The sequence below is a fragment of the Capricornis sumatraensis genome, chromosome 5 (assembly GCF_032405125.1).
Source record: "Capricornis sumatraensis isolate serow.1 chromosome 5, serow.2, whole genome shotgun sequence".
Lineage (NCBI taxonomy): Eukaryota > Metazoa > Chordata > Mammalia > Artiodactyla > Bovidae > Capricornis > Capricornis sumatraensis.
Genome location: NC_091073.1, coordinates 90,491,929 through 90,512,325, shown reverse-complemented (window position 1 = coordinate 90,512,325; position 20,397 = coordinate 90,491,929). Strand labels below are relative to the sequence as shown.

Genomic DNA, 20,397 nt, shown 5'->3' with positions numbered 1-20,397 from the left:
AGCAACTCTTCAAGGCTCTCCCAGCCTGGTCAGGCATCAGCCTCTGGGCTTTTCCCAACCTCTGCAATGATTGTGCTGTACTGTAAAGATCACACCTCTCTCATTTGTCTTCTCCTACACGTTTTACTTACTTTTACTTTACTTACTAGATATCTGGCACCTTGGAGGATCCTGCTGTGCACACCTAGAACAGATTCGTAGCTCAACAAAAGCGAGGTGAATGAATAAACAAGGCGACAGCCCAAAAGTTAGAAAAAGTGATCTGGGCTTAACTGTGTTCAGTGATCAGCTGGATTCCACTCTGTGATAACACGTCAGGGAGAACTGAGATTGCAACGTTTCTGACCTGGGGCAGCAGAGTTACTCTAAAGTCTTCAACGAATTAAAAAGGCACTTCATTCCTGAGAGCCAGTCAGAGGCACTTACTGCTCCCTGCTGTACTTAGGCATTTGTAGTGAATTTCTGTATAACATCACTCAAATGATATGTTTCTTTTCTTGAACGTTTGACATGGCAAAAAGTGTTCCCTACCGACCCTCCCCCAAAAGTTGAGCGTTTATAAAAAAATGCTTGTGTTACTTCTTTTTGTATTTTTGTAACGATATGCTTTAACATGTATTGGACTGGTCCAAAGGTTCACTTAGGTTTTTCTATAATATCTTATGGAACAGCCTATGGTAAAATCCAAATGAAATTTTTGGCCAATCCAACATTTGTCTTTGAAATAGAATGGTAACTATAAAAAGTTCTGGGTAGGATGAGAAACTGTCTCAATAATGAAAGGAAAGAGTTTCAAGATCACAAGTATATTTACATTTTACTCTGGGAGAATGAGAAATAGAGAATGAGAAATAGAATGAGAAGGGACAATATTCTGTTACCAACCCCTAATCATAAGTGGAACTTTCTGCAAATAAGTGCTCTTTCATTGTCGTAATTGTGAATATTGACACGACCATCTCTGTGCTATGTGGTGTATGAGTACATAAACCTGTCTGCACATTACCAAATCCTGTGATTCGGAATACAAAATGTCTTTCTGTTTTCCCTTGCTTTTCATCTCCACTGCCTCTGCCCAAGTTCTGATGTATACAACTTTAAAAATACAGATTTTGGGATTTAAAAAGGTGCTCACCTATTGTAAAAATAAAGGTAATACATACATGTATCCCCTGCTTTCCAAAAGTTCAATTTATGCCACTTCTTTTTATGAAAGACCTATGTTAGGACAGGCTTTTTTCCTAAAAGCAAAAATTCTCTTTAGGTTTCTTTTGGTGAGCAAAAACAGGTACTAACATAGGTGTTTCAGGAAAGCAAAATACTATAAATTGAACTTTCAGCAAATGGGGAGTACTCTTTAGCTTCCTCTATTTCGATTTACCAAAGACTTCACTGGAGAGCTCTACTTGTGGATAGTGGAGGACACCTGTATGTGAAAAGATATCTTTACACTTGATCCACCATAATTTAGGCTTCCTAGGTGGTGCACTGGTAAAGAGTCTGCCTGCCAATGCAAGGGATGCAAGAGACGAGGGTTCAATCCCTGGGTCAGGAAGATCCCCTGGAGAAGGAAAGGGCAACACAATCAAATAATCTTGCCTGGAAGATTCCGTGGACAGAGGAGCCTGGTGGACTACAGTCCATGGGGTCGCAAAGAGTCAGATATGACTGAACACACACACACACACACACACACACACACACACACACACAACCATAATTTATTACGTGATCTGGCTTTGTGGCCATGTGACCTGGGCATTCACACAGGGTCTGTGTGTATAAGGGTCTGTACTTGCTCTCTTGCTCTGCTTTTACCTTCTCAGAACTAATAATAATTACTGACTACAGGGTCCCGCATTTCCGTTTTGCCCCCAGCCTGGCAGTATATATGGCCAGTCTGGTCACCATCCCACTCCTTTCCGACTCCCCTGCACTTACGTAATCACTCTTAAGGCTTGTTGCTTCCAGAAATTTTCTGTGTATGTAAGCATGGAGGCATTAGGTTTTACACTGATGGAATTATTCTATACATATTCTTTACTTTCTTTGCCTCCTCAGTGTCGATGATGGAATTTTTCCATTAAGCAGCCTCTGCCTCCCTGGCATCCACACCCATTTTATCCTCTCAGCAGGCATTCTTCATGCTGCTTGCAGGATGGCTTTGTTAATTCTGGTTGTGCTCTTCTGATAAAAATGTACAATACTTCCTTATTGTGTATAGAGTAAATTAGCATCCTGGTAAACAAAGCAGACCAGGATGCTAATTTACCAGGACCATGGTCCTACCATTAGGACCATCATCAGTGTGCTGGTAAATTTGAGTTTCTGAGCTTGCATGTCTGAAGGACAGTTCTGGACCCAAACAGTCACTAAGAGAAGCCCTGGCTGGTCTGTGTGGGGATCCCCTGATCTGAACACACGCCTTTATTTTCAGTCTTCATAACACCATCTCTCTCTAACAGGTAAGATGAAGATCTTCCCTTTTTCCTATCATTACTTTGTAGAGTTGCTAATAATTTGCCTTGAACAAAGACAGCATTGTGGTCTTCATGCTTGTGTCCTCCCGAAATTCAGTTGTTGAAACCCTAACCCCATCCCACCCTCAACAGGTGACAGTAGTAGGAGGCGGAGCCTTAGGAGGTAATCAGGTCTGTTATTGTTTAGTTGCTAAGTCATGTCTGACTCTCTGCAACCCTTTGGACTGTAGCCTGCCAGGCTCCTCTATCCGTGGGACTTTTCCAGGCAAGAATACTGGAGTGGCTTGCCATTTCCTCCTCCAGGGGATCTTCCTGACCCAGGGATCGAACTCATGTCTTCTGGGTGTCGTGCACTGGCAGGCAGATTCTTTACCACTGACCCACTGGGGAAGCCCCCATCAGCTTTAGATGGGGCCATGAGGGTGCAGGCTTCATAATGGGATTTGTGTCTTTATAAGAAGAAGAAAACAGCAAAGCTCTCTGTGTCTGTTTCTCTGTCTCTGGCTCTCTCTACTTAATATGTTACAGTGTTAGTCGCTCAGTAGTGTCCGACTCTTTTGCAACTCTATGGACTGTAGTTCACCAGGCTCCTCTGTCCATGGAATTTTCCAGGCAAGAATCCTGGAGTGGTTTGCCATTTCCTTCTCCGGGGGAATCTTCCTGACCCCTGATTCAGGGATGGAACCTGAGTCTCCTACATTGCAAACTGATTCTTTATCATCTGAGCAAGGTAGCCAACAAAAGTCAGGAGGCCCTGATCCTGAACTTCTCAGCCTCCAGAACAGTGAGAAATAAAAATCTATTTAAGACACTCAGGCTAGGGTATGTTAAGACTGACAGGTAAGAAGGTGTTTCACTTTTTATAAAGTTGATTAATCTGCAGCATGGGATTAGATCATAAAGATTCACACCTTTTTTTTTTTTTTTTAAACAGATGAAGAAAATAAGCCTGAGAAACAGTGTCCCGTCCAGAGCCATAGACTTTAGTGATGAGTTTTAACATCTACTTTCAGGTTAATACATGGTGACATCTTGGAATCTTCTTGAAAACTCTAAATTCTGAGGTCAGAATGATATTCTGAAAAGGTATGAAGAAGCTTGACTTCTGGGCACCCCTGATGGCTCAGACAGTAAAGAATCTGCCTGCAATGCAAGAGACCCAGGTTCAATCCCTGGGTTGGGAAGATCTCCTGGAGAAGAAAATGGCAACACACTTCAGTATTCTTGCCTGGAAAAGTCCATGGACAGAGGAATTTGGTAGGCTACGGTCCATGGAGTCAGAGTCAGACACGACTGAATGACTAACACTTTCACTTGGAATCTTCGTGAACACTATAAATTCTGAAGTCAGAATGATATTCTGAAAGGGTGTGGAGAAGTCTGACTTCTTAAATCAACAAGTACTTTCATTGCTTCCAGTCCTACACTTCTAGGACATGGAGTTTGGATTGTCCAGATTGGTGGTGAAAACTGCCTAAATTGTGGCAGCTCACATACATGTATGATCATAGATGAATTAATCTCTCTGAACTTCAATATTCTTAAGTAGAAAGCTGCTGCACAGATTTGTGATTAGGAATAAATAAGATTTTAATGTATTCATTTACTTAACACATCTTTATTAAGTGATCATTATGTATCAAATTCTTGTCTGGAGAATTCCATGGACACAAGAGCCTGGTGGGCTACAGTCCACGCAGTTGCAAAGTCAGACACAACTGACTGACTAACACTTTCTTTTTCTTTATGATTCATAGATCATCTTAAAAAAGTTGGTTTTCTAAATCAATCTTGCCTGTGTGTGAGAGCTTACACAGAGTTTGTAAGGAAATGTCCATCTAATTAAAAACTACTTTAAAATCTGGAGGATTACTTACTTCACATTACCCAAGCATTTCAGTCTATTCGCCCAGTTTGCATGTCCGAGAACTCTGCAGGAATCTACCTAGTCAGAGCACGCCTAGCAAGGAGACACCACATGTCCAAGAAAACCAGCTTAGAAGCTGCACTAAAGAAAAAGCAGTCTAGCGAGGTCCACGCGAGACCTGCCCGAGAACGTGAGAGAAGATCAGGAAGGTTAGCATGTAAAAACAGTGTCATGCACGGGGTAAGCTGGAGCAGAAGTCTTACATGCAGAAACATTCCACTGCCTGTGTGAGCCACAGATGGCCATTTCAACTGCAGTGCCTTGTGAGAGTTGCAGTTGACAAGGCCAGCTGCTCGGAACCACCAACTGTCAGTTGATGTGGCCAGCTCTTACCCATGTGTGCTGAGAAAACCAGCATGGAATTGGGTCAGCACAGAACACGATTTTAATAGCCTCAATCTGTCAAGTAGACTTCTTTGGAAACAATGAAAAAATTGAGCATTTTGAGCAAAAATCATTAAAAGGCTCTTCTATGATAATGCATCCATTCAAAAAGTCAAACTCCATCCAGTTAGTCCTCCTCTGCAGAGTGAAGGAGCAGGCATGGGTCTAGGAGTTACAACTGTGTGGTTTTCAGTTCTGCAGGCGGCATAAATGAAAAGCCTCCCCTGAAGAATCCAGAACCTACCTTCCTTCCTCCCAGGCACTGCTGGAGTTGAGGCTTAGTCACGACACCGTATTGGCAGTGGTGAGGCTGCCAAGTGATTTCTCTCCAGTCACAGGTCCTATTGTCTGAACAACTAAGGCAAGGCACGATCCACTGGCCTGAAATAGATAGCAAAACTTCTTCGGCTCAGTTTCTATGGGTGAAGTTACACTTTGCAAGAAAGTCTAGAATTCAGTGATGGATGGCACACCATCACAGAGATCACAGCGAGGAGACCACACTCATATAAACCCAGGAGAACAGTGCATGGCTTCCTGCCAACCAAACAGAATCACATCAGGTAGTCATGTTCTGAAATAACACAGGTCATGCTGAAGTCAAGTGCAAATTCTGTTCTGTGAAAACACATGCTTATAAAAAAATTAAAGTGTTTGGATACTACTCAATTATTATTTATTTTCAAACAGTACATGAGGTCTTTCATAGGACTGAAGTCTATAGGGAGTCACTGACACTGACATAGTTGGCCACACATATTTCCTAGCCTAACACATGCTCAGTTACCGATCCAACAATAGTCATATTCTCTGCTGTCAAGAGCTTCAATGTATAATAAGACAGTTATTTTAATATTCTGATAATTTACTGTTTTGAAGAATAGTCTTACTTTGATATATGGCCTTTTTGCTGTGAATCACTTCTTTCTAGCTCTGTTGCCTTAATTTTTTCATCTGTTAGAAGAGAAGTGTACTATGCTTCTCACATGATTGGTGTGAGGATTTAATGGGATTATATAGTTAAAGGACCCAGAACAATTATGTATTCTACTCACCTTTGTTACTAGCTAATTTCAGGCACAGAGTAAGGCACAAGCTTTGGTCAACGTTTATAAGATAAATGAATACCCTTAAAAAGCTGCATGTAAGATTTTTCTTATTTCATGGATAAAGTAAAATGTATTCAAATGTTGCAGCTTTTAGGGTGAGTGGACACATTGATAATTTATTAGAAAAATATCAAGACATAATTTGGATTTTTAAAAATAATTTTCTTTATTTTTGGCTGTTTTGGGGCTTCCTTGTTTCGCTGGCTTTTCTCTAGTTGTGGTGCCTGGGTTGCTCATTGCGGTAGCTGCTCTTGTTGTGGAGTGAGGGCTTTAGGACCAACAGGCTTCAGCCATTTCAGCTCTTGGGCTCTAGCGCACAGACTCAATAGTTGCGGCGCTCGGGCTTAGTTGCTTCGCAGCGTGTAGGATCTTCCCAGACCAGGGATCGAACCTGCGTCTCCTGCATTGCAGGAGCCACTGAGCCACCAAGGAAGCACCTGGATTTCAATTTTTGTTTTCTCCCATTCACCTTTTCAGAAATGGAGACTGAATCAGCATGTTAAATACAGAGCAGTTATTTGTATTTCCTGTGGAGAATACCTTGACGTCTCCAGCAAACATCCACTGTACCCCAAAGATTTCGCTGATGTTACTGCTTCACGTTTCTCTTCAAAATATGGAGGAACTAAATATTCCCGGCTACTTTTTGAGTTACAAATGAAAGTTTTAAACAAGTTTATCCCTTCTGGCTTTGATTTGTGGTTCTGCTAACAAAAGTATCTGGTGTGACGTTCATTTTGCGTGCATACTAGTCACTTCAGTTGTGTCCAACTCTTTGCAACCCTATGGACCGTAGCCCGTCAGGCTCTTCTGTCCATGGGGTTTTCTCAGCAAGAATACTGGAATGAGTTGTCATGCCCTCCTCTAGGGAATTTTCCTGATCCAGGGACTGAACCCACATCTCCAGCACTGCAGGCGGATTCTTTACTGTTGAGCCACCACTGAAGCCTGTGACATTAATTTTAGAGTGAAGAATTTCTACTTTCAGGGGATGGTAAAATACACTTTGCATTTCATGACTCAGGAATGTCAGAATTGTGTATGTGAGTTTTTGTGTGGGTGGAAATAGTTACAAATAATAAAACACAGAAACAGATCTAGTTTAGGGCTCTTACTGGTAGATCCCAGAAAGGGAAAAAGTATGTGTCTATTAAGAGAGAAAAACTGGGAGAGACAGAAGAAAATAGAAGGGAAAGGAGATGAGAACAGCATGCCTTCCAAGGAAGAAAAAAAATACAGCAGAACTGCTCTGGGGCAAATTGTGTCAACAGGAGCAGGAAGTTGAAATACAGGACAGTCCAAAAGCAATGTGGACTTATTTATTCCTCTCATCATAAATTTTTTTCTTTGCTTTGATTTTTAAACTTAATGAGAATTCCAGGAAACTGCCTTATTCAAAGTCCACCCATTAAGTAATATCTCCAAAATTTCAGGTCTGGTGAATGACCTTCCATTTCTCTATATACATATTACTTTCTATCTAGGAGGATTTTAATTCAATACATTATTGATGTATCTACTCTCTTAGGTATTAGGCATTCTTGTTGGTAAAATAAGATAATGAAATAGTTATCTAAAAAGAAATAGTTATTAAATATTACTAAAAAAGAAATAGTCAACATTTTTATAGTGCCTCTCAGATGTTGGATATCCTGAGCACTTAAATACGTTAATTTATTTAATCTCAGAACCACCCTTTTATTATCCCCATTGCAGTATTAACTGGGGCTCAGAAAGGTTAAGTAACTTGTCCAAGATCTTTCAGCTAGGAGGTGGCTGTATATTAATTTAAAACATACAGGATTGGAGCTGAAGACTGTCCCAGAGTCCATGCTCTTAACTATAATGTGAAACTTCAAAAATCATAATCAGGTGAAGGGTTAAATTACAGGTATAAAATTGCTATTTATACATGTCAAAAGCTTAAGAATAGGTAATTCATAATTGAGTAAAACGAGTGGAACTCAAAGATCTTGGGCTTTGGAGACAGCCACACCTGAGCTCTGCCTCCATGGAGCTCTGTAGACCTCAGTGTAGTATATAAAGTCATCTGAGGGACTTCCCCGGTGGCTCAGTGGTAAAGAATCAGCCTGCCAATTCAGGCAACACAGGTTCAATCCCTGGTCTGGGAAGATCCCACTTGACATGGCACAACTAAGCCCGTGTGCCACAACTACTGAGCCTGTGCTTAGAGCCCACAAGCTGCAACCACTAGAAGCCTGGCAGCCCTAGAGCCCGTGCTCTGCACCAAGAGAAGCCACCGCAATGGGAGGCCAACATATCAAAAGGTAGAGAGAAGTCCCCGCTGACCGCAACGAGCAAAGAGCCCACTCAGCAAAGAAGACCCAACACAGCCAAAAATAAATAAACAAAAAATTTTAAAAAGTCAGCTGGAAAAGTTTAAAAAATGCTCACGCCCAGGCTGTGCCCTAGACAGATTACATCAGAACCACTGGATGTGGAACTCAGGCATCAATGTAGTTTTAAAAGCTTTTCAGGTGATTCCAATATGTAGTCAAGGTTGAGGACCATTGTTTATCTTAGAAAAATTACTTAATCTTTTCATGATTACACTTACTTCTCTATACAAAAAATATGTGTAGCATCTGCCACAGTGCCTTTATACTAGATGTTGATGAATATATTTCCTGCCCTCACCCCACTTCACCCTCAGCAAACCATGGCAATTCAGAATAAAGACATCACAGGAGTCAGAGTTGTCTGGCAGGTTCCATGGGAGCAGATAAGATGTGAGGAGGTATTTGTGAATAGATAAGATTCAGAGAGGTATAATGGGTGATTTTAAGTGAAGAGACAGACCTGACTGTAGTGAGACTGAGCAAGTGACTGTTGTCCATGACAGATTGTATATACTGGGGAGAAAAAGAAGGTCTGCTTAGTGAAAGGTGTTTCCAAAGTTTGGAGATGTAGAGAATAGTATTAATACTAAAAGCTACAACACCGAACATTCACCGAACATTTGGGAGCGGTGTTGGGTTGTGAGTGGCAAAATGAAAACTGTTCTCAAAAGTATTTGTTTCTCCATCCAATTCTCTTTTATAATTCTTCTGTGGGTTTCATTCAGAATATTCTAATTCTGATTTCACCCTACATACAGAGTTTGTAATCAATAATCCACTTCCTTCACATATTTGTTTGGCTCCTAATACAATTTGATTTAGACATGGCCTTCAGTTCATCCTTCGTCGAAGAATTCCTCAAGAAAATCTCCTTCTGAAAAAGCCTTTTTTTTTTTTTTCCATAGAGATTTTGTGGGTTGTGGATGCAGTTGGAAGGGGCCTGGGATCACCTCTTTTCCATCCTTTGCTTTTAAAGTGAGGATAACTGAGACCCAAGATGCTAAATAATGCAAGTAGGATCATGTCAATGACAGGGCTGGACCAGAATTGAAGTCTCAGTCTCCAAAGTGCTGATCCATTCATCATGTTAGGTTAGAGGAGCACAAAGCCATCAGCTGAAAGGACAATATGGCCCAGCAATCTCTCTGGTAGCACTGACAGAAAAGCCACAAGCAGGTTGTCATAACACATGTATTTTTGTTTTTAAAAGCTGAATTTTCTCAGTGGGTTCATGTATTCAGAGACTGTTTTAAATAGATTATTATTTTTTTTTCATAAGATGGTGGCACACTGGGGACACACATGTGTTTCTGCCAATGATATATTATTTAATAATACTTTGAAAGGCTCAGTTTTCCTCAGAACCTTGAGTTTCTAACAACATGTGTATCCTCTTTGCCCAAACACTGTCTCCCCCTGTAAATTTGTTGACAGCTAATTTTTCACAAACTGAGATCTGTGGCCATTTGCTGCTAAGGCTGAAGAAACGTGACCAATTGCATGCATAAAGATGCTAATATGGGTACCATTAGTTTGTGAGCATAAAATCACATGCACATAAAAAAGATACCTGATTGGGTCCCTGAAAATTTAGCCCCAGTGGTTTATACTACCATATATTTATAGTCATAACTCTTTGCATTTTTGTATTGCTTAACAATGTTTTTTTATTGTGAGTTAGTAATACTACTTGAAATAGACATCTGTATAACATCTGCAGGACTGGGATTTCTTGACATTTTAAATGATTCCAGCTCACCAAAAATTGTCAAAAAAGGAGGACATACATTCTATGTTATATTTTTAAACAATGAATGAATCAAAGCTGTGATTTCTGAAATAAAATATGACATATGTCATAGGGAATAACATTCTGAAGAATGAAACTACCTTTGGGGAGAAGTTATTTAATTTATCATTATAGCTTTATATTTAATGCAAGTTAGATTTCAGCCATTTATGTGAATTGAATTGGGTGATATAATAGAGAAAAGAAGTTAAACTTTGTGATTTAGTGAGATGTAAAATCATATAAACAATAGCACTAATTTCTGACTCTATAATGCTATAAAACAAGGCAGTTTTTAATTGAGAAGAAAAAAATCTATATTTTCAGTATTATTAGAATTATTAAAGTATAAGTTACTATATTTCCTTCTAAAAAGATATGATAAAAGTTTTTTTTAATATATTATAAAATATAATCTAAACCATTTTCTTTAAGGGTAATTCTCATTCAGTGATCATACAAACTTCTGTCTGCAAATTAGAAGAATTATTTTTTTCTTTCTTGGGCAAAATATTTTATTCTTAGGTTGTATTTTATAGTTAAATTATTTTCAAAACTCAACTTAATAAAAAAAATCACTCAAATTATATTAGCTGGTGTTATTCAAAGAACATTTTTCAAGGAGAAAAACAATGGATCCATTTCTGGCAGATAACTGTAATGTGCTGTGAAAATAAGGTTTGGGGACCATTCTATGAACTTATAAGCTAAATCTAAAGCACCTAAAATAAGCATCCTTCAGTGTCATCTGGTGTGACAACTTCTTTCAACAGAGAGGAGTTCTACCATTAAATCATCTCCAGGAATAAAAGAGAGAAAAAGAAAAAAAAAAATCCATCCTTGCATACTTATCTCTGAACTCACTCATTTACCTTGAATCTTTAGGTCTCTAGCACCTCAAGGGTAAGGGGGTTACTGCTGGTTGATTTCACAGTCTTCTGTGAAAGAAAGGAGGCCTTGAATCTTGGTTTTAGTTCAGCAACAATTTTTTAATCATATATTAGACACTGAAAGACGAATAAGGTACAGTCTTTGCTCTGGACACACTTGAAATCTCATGCAGCCTTCAGGACAAACTTATGGCTGATGCGCCTTTGACATGTTAATGCACCTGCCTTGTGCTACATGTAGATATACTCATATGTATATATTATTTCCATTATAAAAAATAAAATAAGCATGATTATATAAAAATAAAGGTACACATATTTTCATCTTTACTGGCTTCTTCCCTGTGCTGTTCTGTACCTCTCTCTCTCCTTGCTTGGCTATATTATTCCGCTTTGAAGACTATTGATAGAGAGAGGAACATGTGACTCAGACGCCTGAAACATTACGAGGTAAGTGCTATCTGAAGACATGTGCATAGTATATTCTGGGTGCATGTGAAAGTGTTCGTTACTCCTGTCCGACTCTTTGCAACCCCATGGACTGTAGCCCACCAGTCTCCTCTGTCCATGGAATTCTCCAGGCAAGAATACTGGAGTGGGTAGCTGTTTCCATCTCCAGGGGGTCTTCCTGAACCAGAAATCAAGCCCAAGTCTCCCTTACTGCAGAGATTCTTTACCATCTGAGCCACATAAAAGAGAAGCAAATCTGGGGGTGAGGAGGTAAAGAAAGACTTCCTGGAGAAGAGGATATGGCATCAGGAGAACTTGGATCAAGATGGGAAGATGACTTTTAGGAGCAGGGATAAGCATGAACAAGAGCTGGAGTCCTGCAGCCGATTATCAGTATGAAATGAGGTCCAGAGTCTCGGAGGAGTTAGGAGAGATAGGATAGGTCAGATTATTGTCAGACTGAGGAATATGGGTTTGATTGAGGAGTCAATATTTGTTTTGTTTCAAAGAAGCCTAACTACCCAAGTTCGCAGAAGGCTCCTGTTTTATGGCAGCCTCTGTTGTAAGGACTAGGTACAGAGACAGCTTCAGAACAGGGCTTGGCAAAAGTTAATATAAGTTTAACAGACAGAAGAAATTGCCACTTCTTGAGGAATCTCAGTAATGTACCTTCAACTTTTTATTGAAGAACTTTTGACTTGGTTCAGTAGGAGGAATCGAATTAAGTTGTTTTATGGTTCTCATAAATTGTCATCTGATTAAAAAAAATACCTAGACATATGGATGTCTCCTTTGTATACAAGAGTATATATCTCATTTAGCTGAGAATCATAAATCATACCACCTGACACACCATAATGGGTAAATCCCTCTCTATGCACTGTCTGTAATTTATTATTTGGGACACATGTTCCAGAACTGGGAAATGCCCACGTTTGTTAGCCATGCATGCCAAATTGCAATTTGTCCCACCCATTTGTGAAACTCATTTCCCATTCAAGCTGTAGTGTGAAGTTCATGGCAAGGGTAGAAAAGCTCCTGAGTGTTTTCTCAGACTTTTTAGATGAAGGGAGACCTGGGGTCAGGAGGCCAGAGCGGTAACCAGGAAGCACAGAGGAGATGCTCTTTGCTCCTCTTACTGCCTTGGAGGTATTTTTAGTCCCACCTTTGGCTTAACCTCACTGGTCTCCACTCAAAGAAGAATGCTGAGGAAGGAAAGAAACAGGGGAAGTGGACAGTGCCTCCAAAGTGTCTCATTCCAGATCTGCCCTCGGTTTAGGCAGGATTGAATAATGCAATTTGAATTGTTTAGAAGTGGATCTTTCTATTTATTTACTTTTTCTGTTGGAGTATAATTGTTTTACAATGTCATGTTAATTTCTGGTGTAGAATGAAGTGAATCAGCTATTTGTATACATACATCACCTCCCTCTTGGACATCCCTCTCACCCCATTCATCCCACCCTTCTAGGTCATTACAGAGCTCCAAGCTGAGCTCCTTGTGTTATACAGCAACTGCCCGCTAGCTATCTATTTTACACATGGTAGTGCAATGGCACCCCACTCCAGTACTCTTGCCTGGAAAATCCCATGGACGGAGGAGCCTGGTAGCCTGCAGTCCATGGGGTCGCAAAGAGTCGGACACGACTGAACGATTTCACTTTCACTTTTCACTTTCATGCACTGGAGAAGGAAATGGCAACCCACTCCAGTGTTCTTGCCTGGAGAATCCAAGGGCTGGTGGAGCCTGGTGGGCTGCCATCTATGGGGTCGCACAGAGTCGGACATGACTGAAGCAACTTACAGCAGCAGCAGCAGTGTATATATGCCTGTGCTGTCTTCCAATTCGTCTCACCCTCCCCTCCCCTCTGTGTCTACATATCCATTCTCTACATCTGCGTCTCTATTCTTGCCCTGCAAATAGGTTTGCATGGACCATCTTTCTATATTCCATACATATATGATATTTGTTTTTTCTCTTTCTCATTTACTTCACTCTATATGACAGACTATAGGTCCATCCACATCACTACAAATGACACAATTTTGTTTCTTTTTATAGCTGAGTAATATTCCATTATATATATATATATATATTATATATTATCTTCTTTATCCATTCCTCTGTTGATGGACATTTAGGGTGTTTTCCTGTATCCCAGTGTTCACTGTTTACAATAGCAAGGACATGTAATTTGAATTTGACATCCCAATTTTCCTGCCTCTATTCATGTTCAATATATGGGAGACATTAGTGACCACTCCCAAAGATTTTTTTTTTAACTTGAAGAAATGATATAAAACTGAACTTCTATCCTTTGCAGTTCTTTGGGTTCACAAAGTCAACTTATTTTGTACCTACTCTGTAGAAATTATAATTTTAAGAGAATTGGTAGAGCCTGAATAACTGAGACCCCTTGTCCTCATCCAGCTTACAGCCTGGGAACACTGACATCAAAGTCAATTACATACTTAACCATTTAATAGGGTCGCAAAGAGTCAGACACGAGTAAGCAACTGAACAACAATGAACAACAATTGTTTAAATAATTGTGGAAGCTGCAAAGGAAGAAAAACACTGGGTGCTATGAAAATAGACAGTAAGGAAAACAAGTCAGAGGCTCAAGGGAAGGCTGTGACTCTGTGCTATGACTTTTTGACTGAGATCTATGATGAATATGCATTAAACTAAGGAGAAAGCAGAAGGTGAAAAGAAAAGCATTTGATTAATCAAATATTTCACATACTCAAACAATGCATTTTCATTAATTATATGTGTGGCAGTTCATACTAATTAAAAAGCACCATATCACCTTGATTTTTTTTTTGTAGAAGAATAGCTTAAGCAACCATCTACTACTTATGTATATTAAGGGATTTTTTTTTAAAAAAGAAATGATATCAGTGTAATAGTCACCTTTTGTATCCCCAGATGGACAAGTCTTTAGTTCGGGCTGTGAAATGGCTTCAATGTAGTCAGAGGAAATAGGCTGTAACCCACAGGTTTCCTCTGGCTGAATCAGCAAACCACAATCCTGCATTAAAATGATAAAAGTTAGCTGTCATAGTAATTAACCTGACCTGTAGTAATAAAATCTCAAAAATAAGACTTTCTCTGCCAAATAACCTTTATAGATAAAAGGGAGCAATCCATGTTTACCCTTGATATTTATTCGATAGTTGTTTTTGCTATTAATAGCTGCTTCTATTAGGGGATTCATATAGATTCTAATGATAATCTTTATTTTGGCATTGATAGTCATGTTATTGCTCTGCCAATTTTTAAAGAAATAGGTGTTAGTTATTTTAAAAAAATATACCTTTGTGTTGTTGACTCGTTAAAAAATATAACATAGTATAACAGAGGGCAATACATCAAGGGGGGAAATGTGATGTGAGATAACAAATAGGAAATATTTGGGGAGAATGTTAATTTAAAATGCGTTTCATTTCAATACACATTTATTTAAGATCTATGATTTACTAGAAATGGAATCAAATATGTATATTTTATCTAAAACATTTTACCTATTTATAAAAGTAGGTAGGTAACAGCTCACTGCAATGAAACTCATTAGAGAAGAGGCATGTTCTGCACCAAGCAAGGCCTTCTGTAGTCTGCCATATGCACTGGCAGAGAGGCAATTCATTGGCTTTGAAATCTTTCCTCTTCTCCAGTATATCATCCTTCTCTTGTTTTCTCTTAGCTTATCCTACAAAGCTGTAGGCACTTGTACCTGTCCTATGTCCTTCAAACCGACCTCATCTGGTTCCACTGCCACCCTTTTCACTGGGCTCTCTCAGTCTACCACGATTAAGGTCAGGTTAAAAATGCAATGATATCTGTTAGGAATGCTTTCTCGGAGAAGGCAATGGCACCCCACTCCAGTACTCTTGCCTGGAAAATCCCATGGACGGAGGAGCATGGTGGGCTGCAGTCCATGGGGTCGCAAAGAGTGGGACATGACCGAAGCGACTTAACAGTAGCAGGAATGCTTTCTTCCTAATTTTGCATGGAGAGCATCTTTTTATGTTTGAGGTCTCTTGAAATGGCAGCACAGTGATGCATCAGCTTCTGTCCACATCAGCATCCTTTGTTTCCTTCATCGTCTTCACCATTTGGTAATTGCACTTGTTATTTGTGCCTTTTCCACTAGACTGAATACTCCACGAGAATGGATAATTATTTCGCTCACACATAAATCCCATCCCTGGTGTACAGTAGACAACAATAAATATTTGCTGAATGTGTAAAAGGTTAGAGTTAATTGTCCCCCCTTTCATATCATGCATTCTCAGTAATGGAGAGAAATAATTAGTTTGACCTCTTCTTTGCTCTGTATTTCTGCCTCTAACAAGCAATTTCTAGTCACCTTCTCTCACACTTTTAAACATCTTAACCACCAACTCAAATTCCTGGATCTCACACAAAAGATCCAGGGCATCAGGGAACAAAAGGAATGGGGGTAGTGTGAGGACTTTTTAAAATCTTGATTCAGTACACATATTTTCATTTTTTAATTCATGACTGAAGTTGAAGTTTTAGGAAACTGTTTAAAATTAGAAATATGATTTGTGTTAAAATGTTCATTATATTATAATAAAGCAATTAAAATAGCATAAAGTTTATAATGATGTGAGAAGATTTAGTTTGAATAAACTTCTATGAATGATATATGTTCATGTATGTGTGATACCTATCTATTCATCTATCTATTCATTTGTTTTTAGTGGAGACTAGACCTTTATTTAGGTCAAACCTGAATGGTCTAGTGGTTTTCCCTACTTTCTTCAATTTGAGTCTGAATTTGGTAATAAGGAGTTCATGATCTGAGCCACAGTCACCTCCTGGTCTTGTTTTTGTTGACTGTATAGAGCTTCTCCATCTTTGGCTGCAAAGAATATAATCAATCTGATTTCGATGTTGACCATCTGGTGATGTCCATGTGTAGAGTCTTCTCTTGTGTTGTTGGAAGAGGGTGTTTGCTATGACCAGTGCATTTTCTTGGCAAAACTCTATTAGTCTTTGCCTTGCTTCATTCTGCATTCCAAGACCAAATTTGCCTGTTACTCCAGGTGTTTCTTGACTTCCTACTTTTGCATTCCAGTCCCCTATAATGAAAAGGACATCTTTTGGGGGTGTTAGTTCTAAAAGGTCTTGTAGATCTTCATAGAACCGTTCAGCTTCAGCTTCTTCAGCATTACTGGTTGGGGCATAGACTTGGATTACCGTGATACTGAATGGTTTGCCTTGGAGACGAACAGAGATCATTCATGGGAATACCAGACCACCTAACCTGCCTCTTGAGAAATCTGTATGCAGGTCAGGAAGCAACAGTTAGAACTGGACCTGGAACAACAGACTGGTTCCAAATAGGAAAAGGAGTATGCCAAGGCTGTATATTGTCACCCTGCTTATTTAACTTATATGCAGAGTACATCATGAGAAACGCTGGACTGGAAGAGACACAAGTTGGAATCAAGATTGCCGGGAGAAATATCAATAACCTCAGATATGCAGATGACACCACCCTCATGGCAGAAAGTGAAGAGGAACTAAAAAGCCTCCTGATGAAAGTGAAAGTGGAGAGTGAAAAAGTTGGCTTAAAGCTCAACATTCAGAAAATGAAGATCATGGCAGCCGGTCCCATCACTTCATGGGAAATAGATGGGGAAACAGTGGAAACAGTGTCAGACTTTATTTTTGGGGGATCCAAAATCACTATAGATGGTGACTGCAGCCATGAAATGAAAAGACGCTTACTCCTTGGAAGAAAAGTTATGACCAACCTAGATAGCATATTCAAAAGCAGAAACATTACTTTGCCGACTAAGGTCCGTCTAGTCAAGGCTATGGTTTTTCCTGTGGTCATGTATGGATGTGAGAGTTGGACTGTGAAGAAGGCTGAGCGCCGAAGAATAGATGCTTTTGAACTGTGGTGTTGGAGAAGACTCTTGAGAGTCCCTTGGACTGCAAGGAGATCCCACCAGTCCATTCTGAAGGAGATCAGCCCTGGGATTTCTTTGGAAGGAATGATGCTAAAGCTGAAACTCCAGTACTTTGGCCACCTGATGCGAAGAGTTGACTCATTGGAAAAGACTTTGATGCTGGGAGGGATTGGGGGCAGGAGGAGAAGGGGATGACAGAGGATGAGATGGCTGGATGGCATCACTGACTTGATGGATGTGGGTCTGAGTGAACTCCGGTAGTTGGTGATGGGCAGGGAGGCCTGGCATGCTGTGATTCATGGGGTTGCAAAGAGTTGGACACAACTGAGTGACTAAACTGAACTGAGACCTTTATTTAAGGCATTATATATCTATCAGATTTTTTAAAACTATGTATATCAAATATTAGGGAGGGCATGGAGAAATAATTACTATTATACACTGCTGGTAAGCAACACAAATTAGTTCAGGTTCTTCAGAAGGTAATTTACACTAACCTCAAAAATTCACAGATTCCATAGCCCCGAAGTTAGAGTTCTTAGAGTCTACTCCAGAGAAACCCTCACGCAATGCATAAAGAATATGTATAAAGACAGATCTAATGGACTAAGATGGGAAGATTTCCCAGGCATATAATTAAGGAAACAACTGAAGACCTTGTTTCATTCCAGAATAATATATTCCAAATGAAGCATACTGAGAACCTGCCACGCAGTCACCTAAACTCAGGTATTTCATGCTGAGATGTTGTGTTCAATCTACTAATAATGCAAATAATGTTGAAAAGTCTGGATTTAGATAAAAGTTTGCCTAAAGATGATTGCTTGTTTGGGGTCTCTCAGGTGGGCAGGTGTATGATAGTGTCCTAGTCCTCATTAGGAGGGCATTAAAAAGAGCCTAGATCACAGGTGCCAAAGTCCCAGATGGTCTCCTCTGTCAAAGTTGGACATGTCATTGGTCTATCAATCAATAAGATTGTTAGGTGCACTGATGGCTTGTCCTGTGAGGAACCAAACTCAATTTTCGATGAGTGGATGTGGGCTATTTCAGATACATTAGTCACAAGCAGCCTTTTCGAGAGACTATATCTGAACTGAAGGATATGAAAATCCTTCAGAGGGGATGAGACTTTCAAGCAGAAGGAATTGCATGTCAAAGGTCATTAGGTGACTAAAGGATTTATCTGACATCTTAGGCACAAAAGAAAAACATTATTGAAAAAACTGATATGCTGATAACCTATGTGTCATTTTTTTCTTAAGATGCACCTCTGAGGTTATCTACCCTAAACTCCTCTTCAGAGGAAGAATGATAATCCATGATGTGGTTCTGAACAATTCTGGATACAGCTTTCCAATGGAAAGATTGATTTAATACCGAGAACCTGCAAAGCGCCTTGCTGTGAAAGCAGGTCCCTGACCTCAAGCATAATCCAGCTTATCATCATAAGTTTCTTCTTAATCCTGAACTGAAATCTCCATCTTATTTGTTCTAATTGTCCTCTTTGGTGCAGCTTAGAACAAATATATTGTAATAATATAGAAGCATGTTCTGACTTGACTTCAAAGATGCTGAAACAAATGACTGACAATAGAGAATGATAATATTTTTAAATGTTCAGTGTTGACACTTACTGAATACCCAAGACTCCACATACAAGCCTATGATAACACAGTAAACATAATACAGAGCACAGAGAAATGTAGTTTTGTAAGTGAGAGCCAGACAGGGTGACCACTCCTGCTGCTTACAACCCTGGTCAAACCAACATGGAAATATAACATGCAGCCAAACTTCTCTCTTCCTCTAAGTATTTACGAAACCTGTTCTCAGACCACATGAATCATTGACTATCCCTTTAGATCTTAAAAGTGATAAACCTCACTAATAAAAAATTAAACAATTTTTGAAAGGGAAAAACTCATTAGCATCCATCATTCTTTCTTCACTGGTGTGATTAGCAATTTGATCAAGTTCAGGCATATTCAAGTAAATGAATAATAGCTCTTCTGGCTTGGAGCCCCTTAATCTAGATATGGAAATAGCAGAATTTAGCAGAGATGCTTAAAATTAACCCCAGAAAGCTCCACCTTTAGAGTGTATCCCTTTGCTGGAGACTTCATAAATTCCTGAATGGACTGTCAGAGCTTTCAATACAGTGTAACAAGATAATTAACAGATTTTCTCATTCAAACATGTGCATAGTGTGTGTGTGTGTATGTGTATATATATATATATATATATATATATATATATATATATATAATGATTTTAAAAATGTGCTTAACTTTTCATGAAATGCCTTAGTGACTAACAAAAGATATTAAGGTGCCCTTGGCTTTGCTCTCTGCCCTACCCATGAATACATGGCCACTGTTCTTGTTACCAATTCTCCTGGAAGTCCATCTAGTTTTTACAGAAGTATTTGCCCACAAAGGGATTAGTAGTTTTCATTTTTAATGTGATTTTGCTTTGTTTTTAGAGCAATATCAAATTGGACTATTTGATCTGGTGTGTGTGTGCTTAGTCGCTCAGTCATGTCTGACTTTTTGTGACCGTTTGGGCTGTAGCCCATCAGGCCCCTCTGTCCATGGGATTTTTCAGACAAGAATACTGGAGTGGGTTGCCATTTCCTCCTCCAGAGAATCTTTCCAACCCAGGGATCAAACCTATGTCTCCTGCATTGGGAGGTGCATTCTTTACCCACTGAGCCATCCGGGGTAGGTATCGTGAAACCTTACCTACTTTCTGGCCCCACTGAATCATTCTTTTAAGATCAAACAGTTCTCCATTTCTTCCACTAAATAATGAAAAATGTCCACATTTTAAATTTTAAAATATACAGCCATTCCTCGTGATGCCCAGCTTTTCCCAGAGGGACCCATTCCCTTTCCCTGGGATGATGCTATTTTTCGTAAGTTAGTTGTGACCGCTCAAACCTGACAGTCTTGGCACAGTTGCTTCTCCCGGAGAGGCAGAGTCCTCTTTCAGATTAAGACTGTACTTTTTCCCATAAGACACAAAGTTCCTGATGAGCTAATTTCACTATCTTGTTCCAA

The 20,397-nt window shown here is 39.5% G+C and overlaps 1 protein-coding gene across 1 annotated transcript in view; it reads right to left on the bottom strand.

Moving 5' to 3' along the window:
* CPED1 (cadherin like and PC-esterase domain containing 1) overlaps nucleotides 1-20,397 on the bottom strand; it is a 322,124-nt gene that overhangs the window by 35,923 nt on the left and 265,804 nt on the right. Inside the window, exons 16-17 of the mRNA XM_068973158.1 lie at nucleotides 14,307-14,424; nucleotides 5,036-5,172 (exon numbers count right to left, since the gene is read on the bottom strand). Coding sequence (XP_068829259.1) covers nucleotides 5,036-5,172; nucleotides 14,307-14,424 — 255 coding nt within the window. The remainder of the gene's footprint in view (nucleotides 1-5,035; nucleotides 5,173-14,306; nucleotides 14,425-20,397) is intronic.